This window comes from Xyrauchen texanus, chromosome 24, assembly GCF_025860055.1.
Source record: "Xyrauchen texanus isolate HMW12.3.18 chromosome 24, RBS_HiC_50CHRs, whole genome shotgun sequence".
In the NCBI taxonomy this organism is placed as follows: domain Eukaryota; kingdom Metazoa; phylum Chordata; class Actinopteri; order Cypriniformes; family Catostomidae; genus Xyrauchen; species Xyrauchen texanus.
In genome coordinates, this window is record NC_068299.1 from 16137100 (window position 1) to 16155820 (window position 18721).

At 40.7% G+C, this 18721-nt stretch overlaps 1 protein-coding gene across 1 annotated transcript in view; it reads right to left on the reverse strand.

Annotated features, from left to right (window-relative positions):
* LOC127618312 (poly(ADP-ribose) glycohydrolase-like) overlaps window positions 1-18721 on the reverse strand; it is a 50556-nt gene that overhangs the window by 8231 nt on the left and 23604 nt on the right. The window contains exons 10-13 of the mRNA XM_052090694.1: window positions 14022-14101; window positions 13849-13909; window positions 13267-13342; window positions 9908-10055 (exon numbers count right to left, since the gene is read on the reverse strand). Coding sequence (XP_051946654.1) covers window positions 9908-10055; window positions 13267-13342; window positions 13849-13909; window positions 14022-14101 — 365 coding nt within the window. The remainder of the gene's footprint in view (window positions 1-9907; window positions 10056-13266; window positions 13343-13848; window positions 13910-14021; window positions 14102-18721) is intronic.

The window sequence follows — 18721 nt, forward strand, 5'->3', positions numbered from 1 at the left end:
CTCTCAGTGGACCTATTGGTCTGCTAATTTTTCAAGGGATAGTTCACCTAAAAATGAAAATTCTCTCATCATTTACTCATTCATATAATATCCCAGGTGTGTATAACTTACTTTCTTCACCAGAATACATTTGAAGAAAAATAGAAAAAGATCTCCGCTAAGTAGGTCCTTCAAATGTCTGATCACCATTCGCTTGCATTTTAAGCTCCAGAAATAACAGACAATCAGTATAAAAATCATCCACATGACTCCAGCGGTTAAATTTGCTTTTGGTGCAAAAACATACATTTTCAAGTACTTTTTAACTATAAACCATCGCTTCTGGTCAGCAGCAGTTTACGCATTCACAAGAGTGCGGAGTTCACATTGTCTCTCGTGTGATGAAATTGCGTTGGCATGTTACGGACGTAATCTCAAGTTTTTCTCTCGGTTGAGACATCCACGATAAGCACACAAATGCACCATTGAGTAAACAAACAGATGCAAATACAGATCAAAACCAACAAAGCTTCTGTACAGCATTTATCCAGCCCAGTTGTAAAAAAACACTGTACTTCCGGTTGTGTAGCACGTGCGTTGGTTCTCACGTGAACATTAGTGGTGGTGATTTTGATTCACTTTTAGTGACTCAATTCTTTTGATCATTCAGATTCGTTCATTGATTCATTCACTAACCAGATCTTGAAATGATGCCTTTGCGCCTGCAGATGCTGCCAAATTACCGTCTTTTAAGTAATTGCACTGAACTGAAAACAGTCACCAATTCTAATAGATTTTCTTACAATTCTAAGAGAATTCAGCACTGCAGTGTTAAAAAAAGGACAACAATACTTGCCTTAAAATAATTATGAGTATAATAACGTCTGTATGTCATTGTAATGTGTGATCATCACTCACTATATTCATTATTCATCCAGCCCCTTTTCTTTTGAACGAGATTGACGATATGACCGAACGACATTCAACTCCTACTCTCGGTCAGCAGATCATCGTTCATGATGACCGTATCGTTCATATTGGTCGCAGATGAGTTTACCAGTACATTCAGTTTGTTCACAACTCAAATGAATGTTCAGTGAAGAAGCATATTCATACAGAGGGTGAAACCAATTATATGCTGATTTACAGCATGTACGCGAATGCTTGGCTTGCTCTGAAATCAGTCTTTACAGGCATGAAAAGCAGCAGAGCTCATTGACTTAGAACGGGAGAGACGTCAGTGAATGAAAAAAATATGAGTCAATGTGTGGAGGTGAATGAGAATGATTCGTTCAAAAAGACCGATTTGTTCACAAACCAAACATCACTAGTGAACATCACAAAGCAATTACATCACATGTGCATACTGCTTCTGACCGGAAACAATGTCTTATTTTTAAATAAGTACTTGAATCTTCTTTGCACCAAATGTGATTGTATGGATATCATTTATGCTGATTGTCTGTGATTTTGAGCTTCAAAAGGTCTGATCACCATCCATTGGCATTTTTAGGAACTACTGAGCTAAGATTTTTTTCTATCTTTCTTCAACTGTGTTCTGCATTTGGGATGGCATGAGGGTGAGTAAACGATGAGAGAATTAAAAATTTGGGGTAAACTAACATTTTAAAGTATGATTTTCAATTGCGTTATTCATTTATCCGCACAATGAGGACTTTTAAGACATCACAGCATCATTTTCTGATACTACATACATTTTTGTAAAGAGGCTCTGAAACGGCCTGTTGTGAAAAGCGCTATACAATTTAAATTGACTCGACTTGACCTTTAAATTGCTGAATTTTCTTACTTTTAGGATACTAAGTTGAAACCACTTGCATAAAGTGACCACATCGCGATGTGCAAAAAAACATCAGATATTAGCACTGCCACTCTACAACTATCATGAAATCCTCCAGAATCCTCTTCCCATCTAATTTGTGTTTGTGGCCAGATTCAGTGGCACTCAGACAAAGAGCAATCCACGTACCAACCCTTCAGCATTTCTGCCAACTCTACTGACGCAGAAAAAGTGCATTAAGGAGCCTGTGTCGTGATGCATTACTGGGATATGATTTGCTGCAAAGTCGAGTTGCATTGCAATAGAAAAAGAGATGACAATTAATATTATGTTCGTTGTAGTAACTGTGATGGAATGGCTGGATCCATTAGAGAGCACCGTGCCCACAGTCATTCATTGTGGCAAGAGGTAATAGAGTTAAGTGGAGGGAGGTTGCAGTAGGGGTGAGAGAGGGAGAGAGAAAGCTTTCATGAATGAAAGAGAAAGAGATGACTAATATCTGAGATTGATTCCATGTAAGGGTGTGATGTGACAGGGTGGAAAGATCCCAAGTTTGTGGTGACGTTGAGGCTCATTTACAAAATTATAACTCACTAGCACATCACTGAGAAAGACTATTTAACTCTTGAGCAGCCACTTCTTTCATCATAACTAGGAATGGAAATTGAAAGCCCAACTTGGCCTGGGACCTTTCTACCTGACTGAGCACAAACCTCAGCTCACCCATTCAGGTCCACCATATGCTCAGTCCTCCATGTACCCAGAACAAACCTCCATACCATGGGTGATCATACCTTTTTAGTCTATGGTCCTTCTCTGTGGAACTCCCTGTCTTCTCATCTCCATAATATAAAATGTCTTGAAACCTCAATAAAGATCTAAAAACCACTCTTTACCAGTAAGCTTTACTGCAGTCTTAGTTTTCCTTAGTCCAGCAAAAAATTGCAATGCAAATGAAAAGCATTATGTAAATAGAAATTATTATTGTTATTACACTAGATTCAAAAGAACCGACAAATAAGAGTCATTGTGGAGCGGAGGGGGGGCGGGGCCGATCGGAATATTGCGCGCCCGGTCCCCAATCGGCCTGATGAGGCGCGCGAGGGATAAAGGCGGCCGGTGACAATGGTTAGAGAGAGAGAGAGATAATTATGGGCATGTCCGTCATGTGTGTGTTTATGTTTGTGCTTTTGGTTTAAGTTTCTCATTAAAATATTATTTATGTTGACAAGCCGGTTCTCGCCTCCTCCTTGCCCATCCTTTAACTGTTTTACAGTCATTTATTCAGTAATAGGATTACACTGATCGTGCTGTGTATTTCATGCTGTAGATTCAGTAGCGGGGCAGCACTGCCACTGAATTGTGCTGCACAGAAACACTGTCAGATTATTTTAGCATGATGTCCTGTCCATATTGGCAGAAAAATGCACATTTGAGAATCGTTAACAGAACCGAAAATCATTCAAATCATTTGGTTCCGGCATTGTTGAAAAAAACTCTCTCTCGGGTCTGGCCTTGACGTGGCGAGAGGGCTTGCATGTTCCAGTGACCCCGGAGAGCGATACCGTCGGGAGCTTGCTCCTGGTAGGGTCTCCCTAGACGGGCCGGTCTCCAGGATAGGTACCAGACAAACAAAGACCCCAGCATGTCGGTATGCTGTAAGGTGGCAGCCCCACCAACCGACTATCCTGCGGAGGGCTAACAACCCACCCAGGAAAAAAAACCTTTTTGTTACGAAACCGATCAGAGAAAGTAGCCGGACAGCCCAACACGACAACGGACCCCAGCCTGACCTCGACCAACGAGTACGGATCAACCTTCGTCACAAGACCCGGGTCGCCACATGGAATGTCCAGACACTCCTTCGCTCCGGAGCTGCCACCCTGCTGTCCCGAGAGCTCTGCCGCTATAACATCTCCTTGGCAGGGCTCTGTGAAGTTCGATGGCACGGTAATGGCAAAACAACAGCAGGCGACCATTGCTATTTCTGGAGTGGCCCTGAGAGACAGACAGGCCTTTATGGCGTGGCACTTGCCATCCCAAAAACCCTCCGCAAGTCCCTCATCAACTGGACACCCCTGAGCGACAGATTACTGTCGGCCCGCTTTCTCCATCAACACGGCAAGATGACAGTAATCGTTGCTTATGCCCCTACCGATGTTGCTGACGAGGAAGCAAAGGATGCCTTCTTTGACCAACTTCACCAGGCTGTTGGCCAAGCCTCACCACACGACATCACCATCATCCTCACCGATGCCAACGCCACTCTGTCTAGCAGTGATCGGCTCACAGGCTCACCTGTCGGCACAACCTTTGCTGACAGGTTCACAAACGACAATGGTAACCGCCTTCTCCTTCTCTGCCATCACAACAATCTCTGTGTTGCTGATACCTGGTTTCCCGGAAGCTTATCCATCACTGGACATGGCACAGCCCAGATGGCAGAACTAGGAAAGCGCTGGACCATATCCTCATCTCTCGACGCTGGAAGCCGTTTGTCACCAACTGCCGTGTGTACCGAGGAGCAGAGCTTGGCAACACCGACCATCGCTTGCTGGTGGCCCAGCTTAAGCTAACGCTGCGAGTCAACCAGCACACCAAGACTCAGCCTCACCTTGACTCCTCCCTACTCAGTGATCCAAACATCGCCACAGATTTCAGCTGCGCCATCCGCCGCACCTTTGATAACCTGGCTACCGACAAGGTGAACGACTGGCAGACCTTCAAGGAAAGTATCATCCAGTCAGCTCACAATGTCTTCGGATGCTTCCGACCTTCCCCGAAAAAGCCCTGGATATCAGAGAGAACATTCAACATCATCGAACGGAGACGTGAGGCCCGCCTCCGAGGTGACATGACGGAATATCGGCGACTGAACCATCAGCGCAATGTGGCTATAGCTGAGGATAGGGAGAAGTTCTGGCAGGCAGAAGCTAAACACCTAGAGTCCACGGCCAATAACAATAATATGAGCCGTGTCTTCAGTCTGCTGCGCCAAGCCCGTAATGGTCCACGCATCAAGACAGCCCTGGTGAAAGATTCCGATGGCAATCTTATAGCAACTGAAGCAAACTGCCTTGAACGCTGGAAAGAGCACTTCATCCTCCTTCTGCAGCACGGTACCTCCCCTGCTGATACCGCCACCTTATCGACCGTTAATGCTACAGCCCTTAGTGCTGTCTGCAATACAGACCCTGTCACACCTGAGGAAGTCAGAGCCGCTCTGGAAAAACTAAACAACAGGAAAGCCCCCGGCATCTGTGCAATAACCGCTGAGATGCTAAATTCTGGGGGTGAAACCATTGTCGAGTGGCTTACCCACATATTCAATGAGGTGTGGGAGACAGAAAGGCTTCCCAGCGACTTGACCAGAGGAGTCATCCTGCCCTTCTGGAAACATAAAGGTGACAGGCTAGTCTGCGGCAACCACAGAGGCATTACCCTGCTCTCCATCCCAGGCAAACTCTTTACCAAGATTTTGCTCACTCGTGCTCTCCCAGCCATCAGAAGTAGCCGCCGCCCCCAGCAGGCTGGCTTCATGCCTAACCGCTCCACGATAGACCAAATCTCTGCCGTTCGCTTGATGATAGAGAAGACCTATGAATTCCGTAAAGATCGCCATCTTTACATTGGGTTCATAGATCTGAAGGCTGCCTTTGACACCGTTTGCCATACTTCACTGTGGAGTATCCTACACGCCCTTGGAGCACCACCCAAGATCGTTGCACTATTCAAGCTGTTTTATAGCAACGCTCAGAGCTGTGTCCGTATTAACGGCAGAGACTCAGACTGGTTTCCCATCTCCAGTGGCATTCGCCAGGGCTGCGTGGCTGCTCCTGACCTCTTCAACTGCATCATTGACCATCTGATGTCTAGGGTTTGTGAGCGGGTCCCCGGAGTGTCCTTCGGCAGTTACCACCTGACTGACCTGGAGTACGCTGATGACACCATCCTGCTCAGCACGTCCTACAGCCAGTTGAGAGACGCTCTGGGCATATACAGTGAAGAGGCTGAGAAGCTTGGCCTTCAGGTGAGCTGGACAAAAACCAAGTTTATGTATGTCGGTGATGGACCGCATCCAACCTCCCTGCAGTTTAGCAATGATATTGTAGAGCCTGTCAACAACTTTGTGTATCTGGGATCCTTAGTGACAGACAACGGGGACCTAAAACCAGAGATTACCCGCAGGAGAGCCCTGGCTGCGTCAGCTCTGCAGTCTCTCTGGAAACCACTTTGGAGGCACCAGTCCATCTCACGCAAGACGAAGCTCCGGATTTACAACTCAGCGGTACTCTCCATCCTGCTTTATGGCTCGGAGACTTGGCCCTTAAATAAGACACTGATTACAAGATTAGATGGCTTTGATAGCAGGGCCCTCAGGACCATTGAGAAGATCAGGTGGCCCCAGCGGATTTCCAATCAAGTGCTTAGAGCCCGCACATGCCAGCCCAGAGCATCTTGCCTGGCTGCGCAACGTCGCACCCGCTGGCTTGGCCATGTCCTCCGTTTGCCTCCTGACCACCCGACAAGAGCCATTCTCCAGTTTGATCCGAGAGTCGCAGGCTGGAGACGACCATGAGGTAGACCCCGCACCCGATGGCTTGACGTCCTTGCGGGCGACCTCCAACAACATGGAGTCGCTGTGGAGGATGCAGAGCAGATGGCACAAGACCGTCAGCAATGGAAACAACTGGTTCATCTGGTCGGCTCAACGCACAGGGATGGGACGCCCCCATACCCATCGCAGGAGCCAAAATAATAATAATAATTGTTGAAAAACAAAAAAAGTTAATCTTTCTTGGTTTCCAACTCTAAACATAGGCTGTTCTACATAGATCTTTTCCACATTTCTGGCAAATGATATATCAGTTTAAACAGTTTGTGCACTGTGGACTGTCCTGTGCTTGGCACACCACTTTGTGTGAAAGATGTGAGTGTGCATTGGTGGGTGAGAAATGACAGCAAGTGCGAGAGTGGGCAGAAGCCAATCGTAGCACAACTTTACTACATGGCAGGTCACCATTTCTCTTAATTGTTTTTTGCCATATTTAAGCCTTTCAGAACTTTTTGTGATTGGTCCTGGGGTGTAACAAATTTATTTTAAAACGTACAAATATTTTATGTGGTCTCTCTCATAATATACTTATAAAAATTCATGCATAATAATTAGAAAGGAAAGTTTAACATGGTTTTAGATGTGAATAGTAGAGTATAGCATTCCACACCAAAGGACATGTAAAATACTCTATTGCAAACTTTCAAAACACATAAGCCTTTCCTTATGCAAAAATTTTATGAGCATATTATATTCACACAATTTATGCTCATTTGTCACTACAAAAGGATCCATGGGATTTTATTTATGTCCTTGCATGCAGGTAAGAAAACCTGTGAGGGGGGAAATGTGATGTTGATTTAGGCAGATTGCTTTGCATCCTTTCAGTATTACCAAGCAGGAAAAACAAAGATTCATGGTGCAACACAAAGTTCCAACTTTGAAACTTAGAATTATTTTCTTATAACCAAAACAGTCTTTAGTTAAAACGTTCAGTTGTCACTTGTGTTACTGCTGGCTCCAACTTCCCTTAAATAAATACCCACAATGTACAGAAACCTTTACAACAGATGTCAGAAAGGGGTGCGTGTATTGAAAAAGCAGCAGTGATAAGAAAGGAGCAGCAGGGCTCCATCCGTAGAGGAAGTGGAGAGAGAAACTGATGTGTTTGCAGTGTATTGGATGCAGGACACTTACTCATAACCTGGGCTCCTCTCCAGTGCTGCCACTTAGTCGTAGAGCAAGGTTCATAAAGGAGGAATAGAGTGATGGAGGAATGGTGTAGATATGGAGAGAAGAGGGAGAGATATATTGTGAAAGGAAAGAGGGGTTGTCACTTAACGTGTTGACTCAAGCACAGTGAGTTGGAGGGTGACAAATAGGGCAATTCAGCTTGGGAGAAATAACAGGGCTGCCCTGAGTCCAGTGTGAATCAATGTAATGGATTTCCGTTCAAATTGGATGAGGAGTGAAGGGGGTGTGTGAGAATGGAGCCAAATGAATACACAAGCTTCATTGAGCAATGGCAAATTACTTGTGGCAAAAAATAGAGAGGAGCGTTATACTCACTATATGTAGTGTTAAAGAACTGTGATTACAGCCAAGACTGACTGTAGTGTAAAAGAGAATTGGATAAAAACAAACCTGATCTCATTCTAATATGGTCCATGATTACTCTCCTCTATCATATCGTGTGGTCAAAGCACAAACAACAACTCAGCCATACAAAGCCAAAATGCAGTAACTACACCAACAATGAAACGTGACTTAAAATTTTCTTTGTCTAGCCAAATGTGGATTATAAAACCGTCTCACTCCACTTTCTCAGAATCTAAACATATTTGACACAAACTGTCTGTCACAGGACAGAACATTTTCTAATAGATCTGATTTCGGTCATAACTCAATTTTGACAAAATGTGCAGTTAAGCTTCACTGTCATGCCCCATTTTCGCAGCCAATCAACCTGAAGCTTTTGAATATACTGTTGTTATTTTTTTTTTTTATATTACTCCAAGAGTTTGCATCATCTGCTATGTTTGATTGTTTGTTAAAGACATGTCTTATTGAGAATGCATGACAAAAATAAATTGCATCCTTATCTTTCGCACATTATTGTCACATTGTGCAAAGAGCTGCGCAACAAACATGATTTGGTACAAACTTGTAAGGTATGCATTTTTATGCAAATGAGAGCAAATTAGCACCTATTATAGAACTGTGCATTCCAGTAATTCAAATTGCTTGGAAAAACTATGTTCCAAGAGTGCTGATATTTCAGCACTCTTGGAACATACTTTGGCTTCTTTTGGACCTACTTTTGTTGGAGTGAAAAAATAACAAAATAACTGGTGAAAATTTAAGTTACTTCATATTATCACACACACCACTCTGGAATACTTGATTCTGATTGGTCAATGGCACCATCTAGCAGTCTGATATCTCTTGAGTAATAACCACACATCTAGGGATTAAGACGTATCAGAACGGTCATTCAGGTATTGTATCTTTCCTGCTTCTTGGATCACTGTGCGATCTCTACATGTAAGCTAATAGAAAATTATTTAAACAAATCTATGCTTCATGTACATTTATTTGGAAAGCATTCATGTAATAGCCTGGATAATGAGTCAGATGGTCATTACACAAAATAAACACCAAAATAACTTTTTAATTTAAGCTGTTCAGCATTTTAGTTCTTCTTACATAATTAAATAATTTCAACACAAATCAATATTTTATGTAAAGAGCTGCGCAACAAACATGATTTGGTACAAACTTGTAAGGTATGCATGTCTATTTAAATATTTATTTGCTTAGTAGCGGTGTAATAAGAAGGATTAAACAGCTTTGCGTCAGGGTCCCGATCACCCTGTCGTGGTTTATTTCGCAATAACAACCAGCTGACTGTGCATTATCCCTTACTTATCTTCCTGTTCACTCTCACAATTGTGCTATTGTACTGAATAAAATCACAAAACATTTTCTTTAGTATTTTTATCTTGTTTTACAGTAAAATATCTGAACGTCATCAAAACATATATATTTACTTGTGAAGCAAAATAAAATAAGAAACGAAGTCTTGCTCTCAGAGAAATCTAACAAAATGTATTTAGGTTTATGCTCACAAGAAAAATATACTTATTATAATGTTTTTTTTTTTTCTTGGCCCCATTGGCAAATTGTATTTGCTTGTTTTAAGCATGTATCTCTCTTTTGTTAGATTTCTCTAAAAGCAAGATTTATTATCTTAGCTCATTTCACAGTCCTGTTTTAAAATATGTTTAGTTATTTTAATGGAAAACAAGACAAAACTACAGAGTAAGAAAATTAGCATGACTATGACCTGTGCACTCTTGCATGTGAGATATCACTCGATTATTTAATAAGCCATAAGTTTATCCAAGGATAAACATTTTATATTAGCAATTTTGTTTAGAAAACAGGCGTTTGAACAGCAAAGAGGGAGGAACCAGGACTTCAATGGTGGATGACATCAATCAGACAGAGATGTGAGGGTGTGGAGGACAGAAGGAAGGGAGGAGTGGACAGTTGTGTGTGCGTGTGTTGACCTGTGATGATGAGGCACTCGTTGTGGTCCAGAGCTTCGGTGAAGAGGCGTGATACGATGAGCTCAGGGTTAATGAGGAAGCGGATTTCCTCCTGGACCAACCCCAGACCTGTTACCCCTCCACCCACCAGCTTATTTGCAAAGTCCACCTGAAGCACACATGCACAAACACCCAGAGAGAAAACATTCATCAGCTACAAACAGCCCTGCTCAGTTGTTCTAAAGGGTCAAAATATCTTATTATTGTTATGCTACAGAAATCTACAATACCGGTACTTGTCTGTGCATTCAACTGGTCCAACTGTGAGGAACCTTGCCCAGTATGTCATGAAATATTATAGGTTCTGGCAAGAGACAAGCAGCTAAAATAAACTGGGGTAAGAAAATAGAAGTGCTCTGCCCGGCTGTGCATAAAACTAAGAAAGAGGAGTAAAGTGGGAAGTTTCAGCACAGTTAAAAACTAGTTAACTGTAACAAAACCAGTGTCTGTCATGATATGGGTGTGTTTAAGTGCCCGTGGCAGGGGTGATAACGGTGAGGGCACCTTTAATGCAGAAAGATATGTAAATAATTTGGAGCAACATATGCTGCCAACCAGACGCCGTCTTTTCCAGGGATGTCCCTGCATTTTCCAGCAGGACAACGCCAAACCACATACTGCACGGATTACAAGTGCCTGGCTGGGTATGCGGAGCGGGCAAGTGCTAGATTGGCCTGCCTGCAGTCCTGACCAGTCTCCAACTGAGAACATGTGGTGCATTATAAAGAACAAAATATGGCAACAAAAGTCTCGTACAATTGCTCAGCTGAAGAACTGCATAACAAATGGGGGAAATTATGCTTGCTAAAACATTTTTAAATACAGTGTACACTCTTTTCAAATCACATGACTTTGTGTGTTGATAAAATCTTAGAGCATGCGTTTACACATTATAGGACTCCTGTGGTTTCTGTCCACTGTTATGGTGCAGATTTCTGCCAATGCCACACACCACTCCCTCTGAACTGAATAATGGATCTATTAAGGCTTAGCCATTAGCCATGGAGGTCAGATCATTCAAACAAATGAGTGTGTGATCACAGCTTCCTGGCTGACTGATTAAGCTCTTGTCTAAATTAATTATCTTGTGGTTGCAAAGCCACATTTTTATATGATAATGTGTCATATCACTGCATATCATACTACATAATACTTCTATATTATACATTACAGTAGTATACATTATATGCTTGAATGTTACAATATACAACAGGGTACAAAATGGGTCAACTTGTGAAAATGCTTCTATTGTTTGTCTAATTTAATATAGACTTTATCATTAAAAAATGAAATTATTTGAAATTTGATTTAATTTTTTTGTTGTTGTTTTCTTAGCATTTCTTAGTATTTAGTATGTACCCCTTTTAATTTAAATGACAAGTTTGTGCATTCTGATGAACCATGTTACGCAAGCATGATTTCAGAATGTTTCAAAGATCAACTAGTATGCTTCAAATGATGCAAGGAAATCCTGTGTAAAGGAGTTAACATATAGTCACATTTGCTTGTACATATTCGAATTAGTGTAGTATGTTAATGTTTCTTATTCATTTTATATCATAATGTTGGTTATTTAAACTTTTATTTTTCAGGTTTAAAATATATTTTGAATCAGATTTTTTTATTGCAGACTCACAACTTTGAAACCATGCTCTATATCATATACATCATGTGCAATACTACTGTATAGTCCTTGATTTTTTAGAAATGATCAACTCCTTTTTGAAGGCCATTTTTACAGTGCTGTCTTTTGTCACACGCGTCTATTGTTACGCATATTTATTTTTGCAAAGACCCGGGTGTGTGGGCCGCAGTAGTAATACAGAACCTGGGCAGCTCTGAAAAGTTAAACAAGAGGAGCGTATGACCCCTTTAGGGCTTTGTGTTTGAGGCTGTCAGGCTGGTCTTGCTGGGCCACAGTCTCCTCAGTGAGACGGAGGAAAAAGGGGGAGGGAGGTTGGCAGGCTGCCAGATGATCTCGCTGATCAGGTCACTCAACTACAGCTTCTACTGCCCCGCCTCTCCTCAGCACCACTGACAACCTGTCAGCCCATCCCACCCTTCCGGAAACATCCGTCAATCCGGCCGGCAGAACCCCGGGCTCCTGAGACCTCCCAGGGCTGTTCATGTGTGCCCATCAGCTGTCAGGGTGTGCCCTGCCCCAACCGAGGGAGGAATGGGAAGAGGCGAGCAGGGCCAAGGACCCCAGCAGAAAGACTGGACAGTGCAGAGAGGGATGTGATTGGACCAAGGGATCTGCAGAACCTCAGTCAGTCAGGTCAAGATTGTGATGTTCTAGTTGTTTTGTTTTATTTTATTGCACGGTGCTCATATTGGGCATTGCAGACAAAGAAGTCTCACCTCGTCACCCAGAGGCCAAATAAAGTCACAGATGTGTCTGATCTTAAATAACTTATGTCTATTGTCTAATAGGAAAGAAAGTTTGGAGAAAATATATTACGAGTTTAATTCTCAAACTGTGTTTCTGTAATAAAAATGATCCTTGATGTTTTTCATTTCATGAAACTGCAACAATGATTTAACCAAATATATTCAAACCCAAATGTCTAGAACCAATAATTTATCAAGGTTCCCACACCTTTTGAGCAATGGATTTCCAAGACTTTTCCAGTCATCCATGATTTCTGACCAAGTGAAGATTTTTAAACTCATTTAATCACAAATAGTGATTTCTAGGCAACAAAACTTTTAAGAGCTTATCACAAATTTATATTCAAAATTGAAATTACAATAAGGCTGCATTTGTTAACATTAGTTAACTAGAATAGTTCACATGAACTAACAATGAACAACACTTTCACAGCATTTATTAATCTTGGTTAGTGTTAAGCTCAACATTAACTAATATATTTTTAACATTTATATATGTTAACATTAGTTAATGCATTGAACATAAACTAACAATGCACAATAGTGCTCTCATAAATTAAGGTTAACCTAGATTAATACATGCTAAACAAATATATATAGTTTATTGTTAATTCATGATTTCTCATGCATTGGCTAATGTTAACAAATACAACCTTATTGTAAAGTGTTACTGAAATTTCCATAACTGCAATTATTTCCATTTAATAATTTTATTTCTGGAAATTGCAATTTTAAAACCCCTCTGATATTTCCAGGTTTCTCATGGCTTTGTTTATTCAAGTACAACTTCAATATAAATCAACAACTATGCAAATGTGTCTTCTTTGAAAGAAAAGATGACAGTGAAGGTCTTCTGTATCATTCAAAGTAAGATCATACTGTATCTGACATATGTCATGGCAAAAATTTCCCATGAGTGACATTCTCACCTGAAGCATTCCATGGCCCTGATCCTCTATGGTGCCCTCACAGGTGATATGAAGACGGGTGAGTTGGGTGTTGGAGCTTAGAGCAAAAAAAACCCCAAAAAAACACAACATTAAAAAAACAACAATTCCATCAATACATTACAGATAAAAAAAAAAACCTTACTACAACTTTCAAGTACTATGAAATAACTGCATTGTAAAAAACATGGAGTGGGTCGCAGAATTTCTATTGAACTAGAAGTGTAAAGTTACAGTCTTGACTTCAAGGACTTTAAAATATAACAATTTCAGCAGAAAGAGTTCTCTAATAAGCAAAAAAGAGAGGCAGTTTGGCATGGCCTGCATTGCCAATGGAAGCAATTGGCTGAAGTGACTACTCGGTGCCAAAATTCATTTATCAAGAACAAAGTATTTTGAAGGAGTAAACTCTGCAAGTGAACATTATAAATGTCATGGGAGCCCTCTAGCTGCATCACATAAAAAAAGACAAATGTGCATATGCATTTGAGCACTATATGTTGTTTTTCAATTTAAGTTTTTATTTTTTGCATGAAATGTAAATAAGCATGTAAACGTATGTACCTTTCCCATTTTGGAAAACTGCTCAAACTCTGTCTTGTGAATGTCACAAGGCCTGTGGGCACTAAAGACAGAGAGAGAGAAAATAAAAAGGGTGAAAAATCTAGCTCACAATGAACAACATCATAGCTTTGAGTGGGGAGTTGTACTCTTCGTCATGTTCGCTTCAGACTTACTTGATTCAGTGACCCTCCTGAAATAGCACAGCAGAGTTTTGAGCTTCTCAATTTTACGTGGGAATGAACCTTCAAACAGTCTAGAAAAATACAGAGATACAAAAAAGGTCTGGTTAGGTACATTCACCAGAAAATTCATTAAACACAACATTCATATTCAAAGAATGCGGTCATAAAATGACCATGAGAGGGAGACGTTTAGTTTTTAAAGTCAAAGCGACGTATACGAGATTCAATGCAAACTTTGGCAGGTCGGTGCGTCATTCTTCAGGACACATGAGTGGAAAGAGGACTTTCGTGTGATCAGACTTTGCCGCTCCATCTCACAAGTCCTGTTTGCTCAGCATGCTTGCCTGTGATGGACTCTCTGTCTGGACAACAATGATACAGACCCAAGCCTGCGGGCTCAGCGCTGCACTCGTGTCCCATTTAACAAAAGCCCACAGAGAGAGAGAAACACTACCTCGTTCCCTTAAAAGACCATTAAAGAACCGCAGGCTTGCTTTTAAAAAGTCCCAAATAGCAAAAGCCTTAAGAGTGATCAGCACTGATCCCCCTGCCTTAACCCCATTAAATGGCTTTTTTTCTATTTAGAATACTGAAGTCTTCAAGCTAAACACCTTCCTCTTGCATTCAACATTCTTCTCAAGGATTGTACAAGGAATAATCAGGAAAAAAAGAGGAGAACAAATTAAATGACAGAGGAAATGCTGATGCACTAAAAGCCCTTAGGAAGAAAGGCAGAGTACTCGTTTATTGAGGCTTTCTACATATAGCCTGGAGGAGCTGATTTTGTGTAATGTAGCCTGGAAGGCAACATGTCATTGATGGAAGATGAATGGGAGAGTGAATTTTTAGTTAGAAACAGATTGCTGACCTTTAATGTGTGGTATTAAAAACATACCTATATGAAATTAAATGAATTGGAACCTACAACGGCAGAAAAATAATCTATAAATCTGATTCACAACAACATGCTGAGGATTGCTGGGTCCAAACTGAAAAAATAAATAAAGAAAAAATACAAATCCCAGAATTGGTAAATCAATTTGAATGCATGACAAAAAGCCTCTATACTAGCAGAGGTGACAACATAACAATCTGAACAAATTCAGTGGCTGCTAAGAAGGCTGCTGGATTCAGAATCAATCTGAATCTTAGGGGGCTTTCACACTTGGTTCGATTGCCTGTTCCGAACTCGAGTTCGATTGCTCCCCCCCCTCCCCCCGATGGACTGTGTTCACATTATATATTTGTATCCGAACCGCGGTACGCTTGCGTCATCAAGCTGCAGCTGGTGCGTAATCGTGTTGCTTGATAACCGCAAAATGAAAAGGCGTCAAAATTCAATAAATAGAGTTGCTTGGTTCACATTTGTTCTTCTTTTTTTTTAACCTTTGGTTTTGTTTTCAACATCAAGATACAGATACACACTTGCGTCTGTCTGCCGCAAAAATACTGAAATCGTTCAAAAGACAGCGGGCTGTCCGCCGAAGACAATTTTTGCGAAGGCAAGCAGAAATCATCTCTCTGCTTGCAGTGCGTGTGCGTCAATCCCACTTTTCGTCAAGGTAAGTGTTTACACACACACGCACGCACGCACGAACGAACATAAACTCTTTCCGCTCATTTTGAAAGTGACGCGTGTGAGACTGACGACCACATTATACGTCATCAATAGCGGTTCACTTCCGCGGTTTGGTTCGATTGCGTTCATATCAGCGAACCGTACTGGAGTTCACATGAACCGTACCCCAGACCACCTTTTTAAGCGGACCCGAGTACGGTTCGCGGGTGCGCACCCGAGTTCGGAAGACAGCGTTCACATCATCCAAACGAACCGAACTCTGACGTCATTCGAACCGGGGTGCGCACCAAAAGTGCTAGTGTGAAAGCCCCCTTAAACCAATGACAGTTATTCAAACCTCATTCATGAAGCCGTGTTAATAGTTTTGCAGGTTCACAGGAAAGCACACTTTGATGTGCACATTTCAAAACTTAATCTTGTATCTTCTGCCAGTCAGTCATTTCCAGACTTTAACAGGTGTACCAAACAAGCAATCTCTAAATTGCCTGGTGCTTGATAGCGGCAGTGCTCAAGCCAATGAGTAAACTGATGGACAGTCACAATTAAAGTGGGCTGCACCATAACGATCAGCATGTCTGTCTTGCTGAAACTTGTTTTCTGCTGCATGGCTGAAGCAAAAAAAAGGACCGTGGCAGCACTATGGTACAGTGATGTATCAGATGGTAATACCACGGTACTTGATATATACTATTGTACTGAATAATTATCATATTCATACACTGTATTATGGTATTTCTACTACAAAATAAAACTCTGGTATTAAAATGGTGCCATGTCCAAAAATCGCCAGATGGCCTAGGGCCAGTATGAGAGTTTTGTGCCAGTTGATGGAGCTGTCACATGTACAGTTATATATATTGGTTACAATAAAGTATTTTTGATAGAAAGGATTGGGGCCAGTCCATAAACACTCAAATAAAAAAATGTAAATCAAGGATTTACCAGCGTAATGACATACCAGGTTACAGGGTTTACCAGAATTATACTGTCACGATATCAATATTTGTATATATAATATTGATATAACTTCACACAGATATGGTTAGTAAGGAAATGTATCAAACTAAATGTTAACACATAATATTTACATCTTGTGGCTATACTTTTTAAACAGTGTGTATTTGCCACAGGTAATCCGGAAAGGACACAAAACCTATTTGGTTTGATATGCGATAGTGCTTTTTTAAGATGTAAGGTCCTATAATAAAGGCTTTTAATATTTAAATTCCACCTGAGTGCCTGGATGTGGATTCATGGGTTATTTTTTTATCATATAGGGAAATGTCCACTACTATTTTTTATGAGATTAACTTGTGTTGAACCATGAACATCCCTTTAACTTTTAATTTTCTTTTTATAAAAAAATTAAATGTATATGATACTGTGCATACCATGATACATGTAATACCTAAGTACTTGATTATTAATGTAGAATGCGGGCACACAGTCTGAGTCTCTGACCTGTGTTCACCTGAATGACTAATTAGGCTTAATTCTGATATCATTCAGACCATTTAGTTATGTCCAACAGGGAAGATAAAGCCAGAAACAAAGCAATGGCTGCAAATGTAAGTCAAATGTACTATACAAATTTCAGGATATACAGAGGATCTAAATACAAGTACTTGAAGTGCCTGGGGAATCAATAGCCATCTCAGCATGAAAGAGTAAAACTGAGGGGCCCTATTTTCAAGAGCACTAGCGCCAAGCACAGTGCTATGCCATAGCAGTGGACATGGCCATGAATATTTTGTATTTTTGTGCAAGCATGCACTAAGTCTGCACAATGCACAAATGGGCTGGATCAAGTACAATTGAATTCTGAGGTTCTTCTCAGGGATTTCCACCATCTGCGTCCTATTATATAGTCCATACCCTGTCAAGCACCAGTGATATAAACAAGGACAGCACATTTATAAGATGTTGGTAGTGTAAATGGACTGTATGCAATGAATTAGAAGAATAGAAAATGTACATTAACTGCATCCTTGACCTTGATGAATGCCAGGCATATTTCTATGACAGTGACATGCTCCTTTTATACACATAAATGTGATTCTTTTCTGAATTTGGATGTACACTCAGTTAAATTATAGGGAAGGTAAGTACTATTAATAATTTTCATCTACTGACAAACAAATCATGGCCAGTATTAACAGGGATTGTATCGGCATGCACTTCACTTCTACAGGTTGATTTTGATCAAACACGAAAAAAAACAAAACAAAAAAATTCTACATTGAAATGACACTTTAAACAAACGAAAATATTAAAATAAAGAAGTGGTACAAAAGTCATACCAAATCAAAACTATTTAGTCTCTCCTTCCACTGGCACCTTTTACTAGAATATGGCACCTATATTACTAGAGGTAGTCTACAAATTAAATACAAATTTTAAATTGTAAATATACAATAATAATAATAATAATAATAATACATTTAAACATAACAATAAAAATAATTGAAAAAATAAATATACCATGACCTCTAGAAAATGTAATACAAATCTCAAGCATTTACATTTTTACATTTAAAAATTGCAATTGTCAGGGACATTATTTAATGTTCTGTACTTTCAGAATTTAGACATGAACTCTCTTAGCACCTGCTGGTGGAATCTCCAAACTACAAATGCAGACACTGAATTTGAACTTTGTGCTGAGTTAAGAGGTGGTGTTGAAACATCTTAGCACAATTACATATTTCTCAGGAAAATAGCAAATTACGCTTTGCACCACTTCATTTACATACAATACTCCCACAGTTTGCGCGCATACACCCACAATAGCGCAAACACTCCCACCCACGCCCATTTGCACTGGCACGAGAATTGCACTTAGAATTAGCACTCTCGTGAAAATTGGATAAGACGTTGCGCACGGTTGTAGTGCGTAGCACTGCACTTTGCACACTCATGAAAATAGAGCCAGAGGCCTACAACGTTCTTTTGCAAGGGAGCAGTACACTGAACCACCAGCAGTCTTCCCAATGAGATTTTAAAGGATGCTTTTATTACACTCTGACCTCCATGAATGACTTTATTAAAGCAAAGACAGATGATTCCTGGCTCACCTAAACATGCATGAAAATGTTATAAAACACAGAATTCT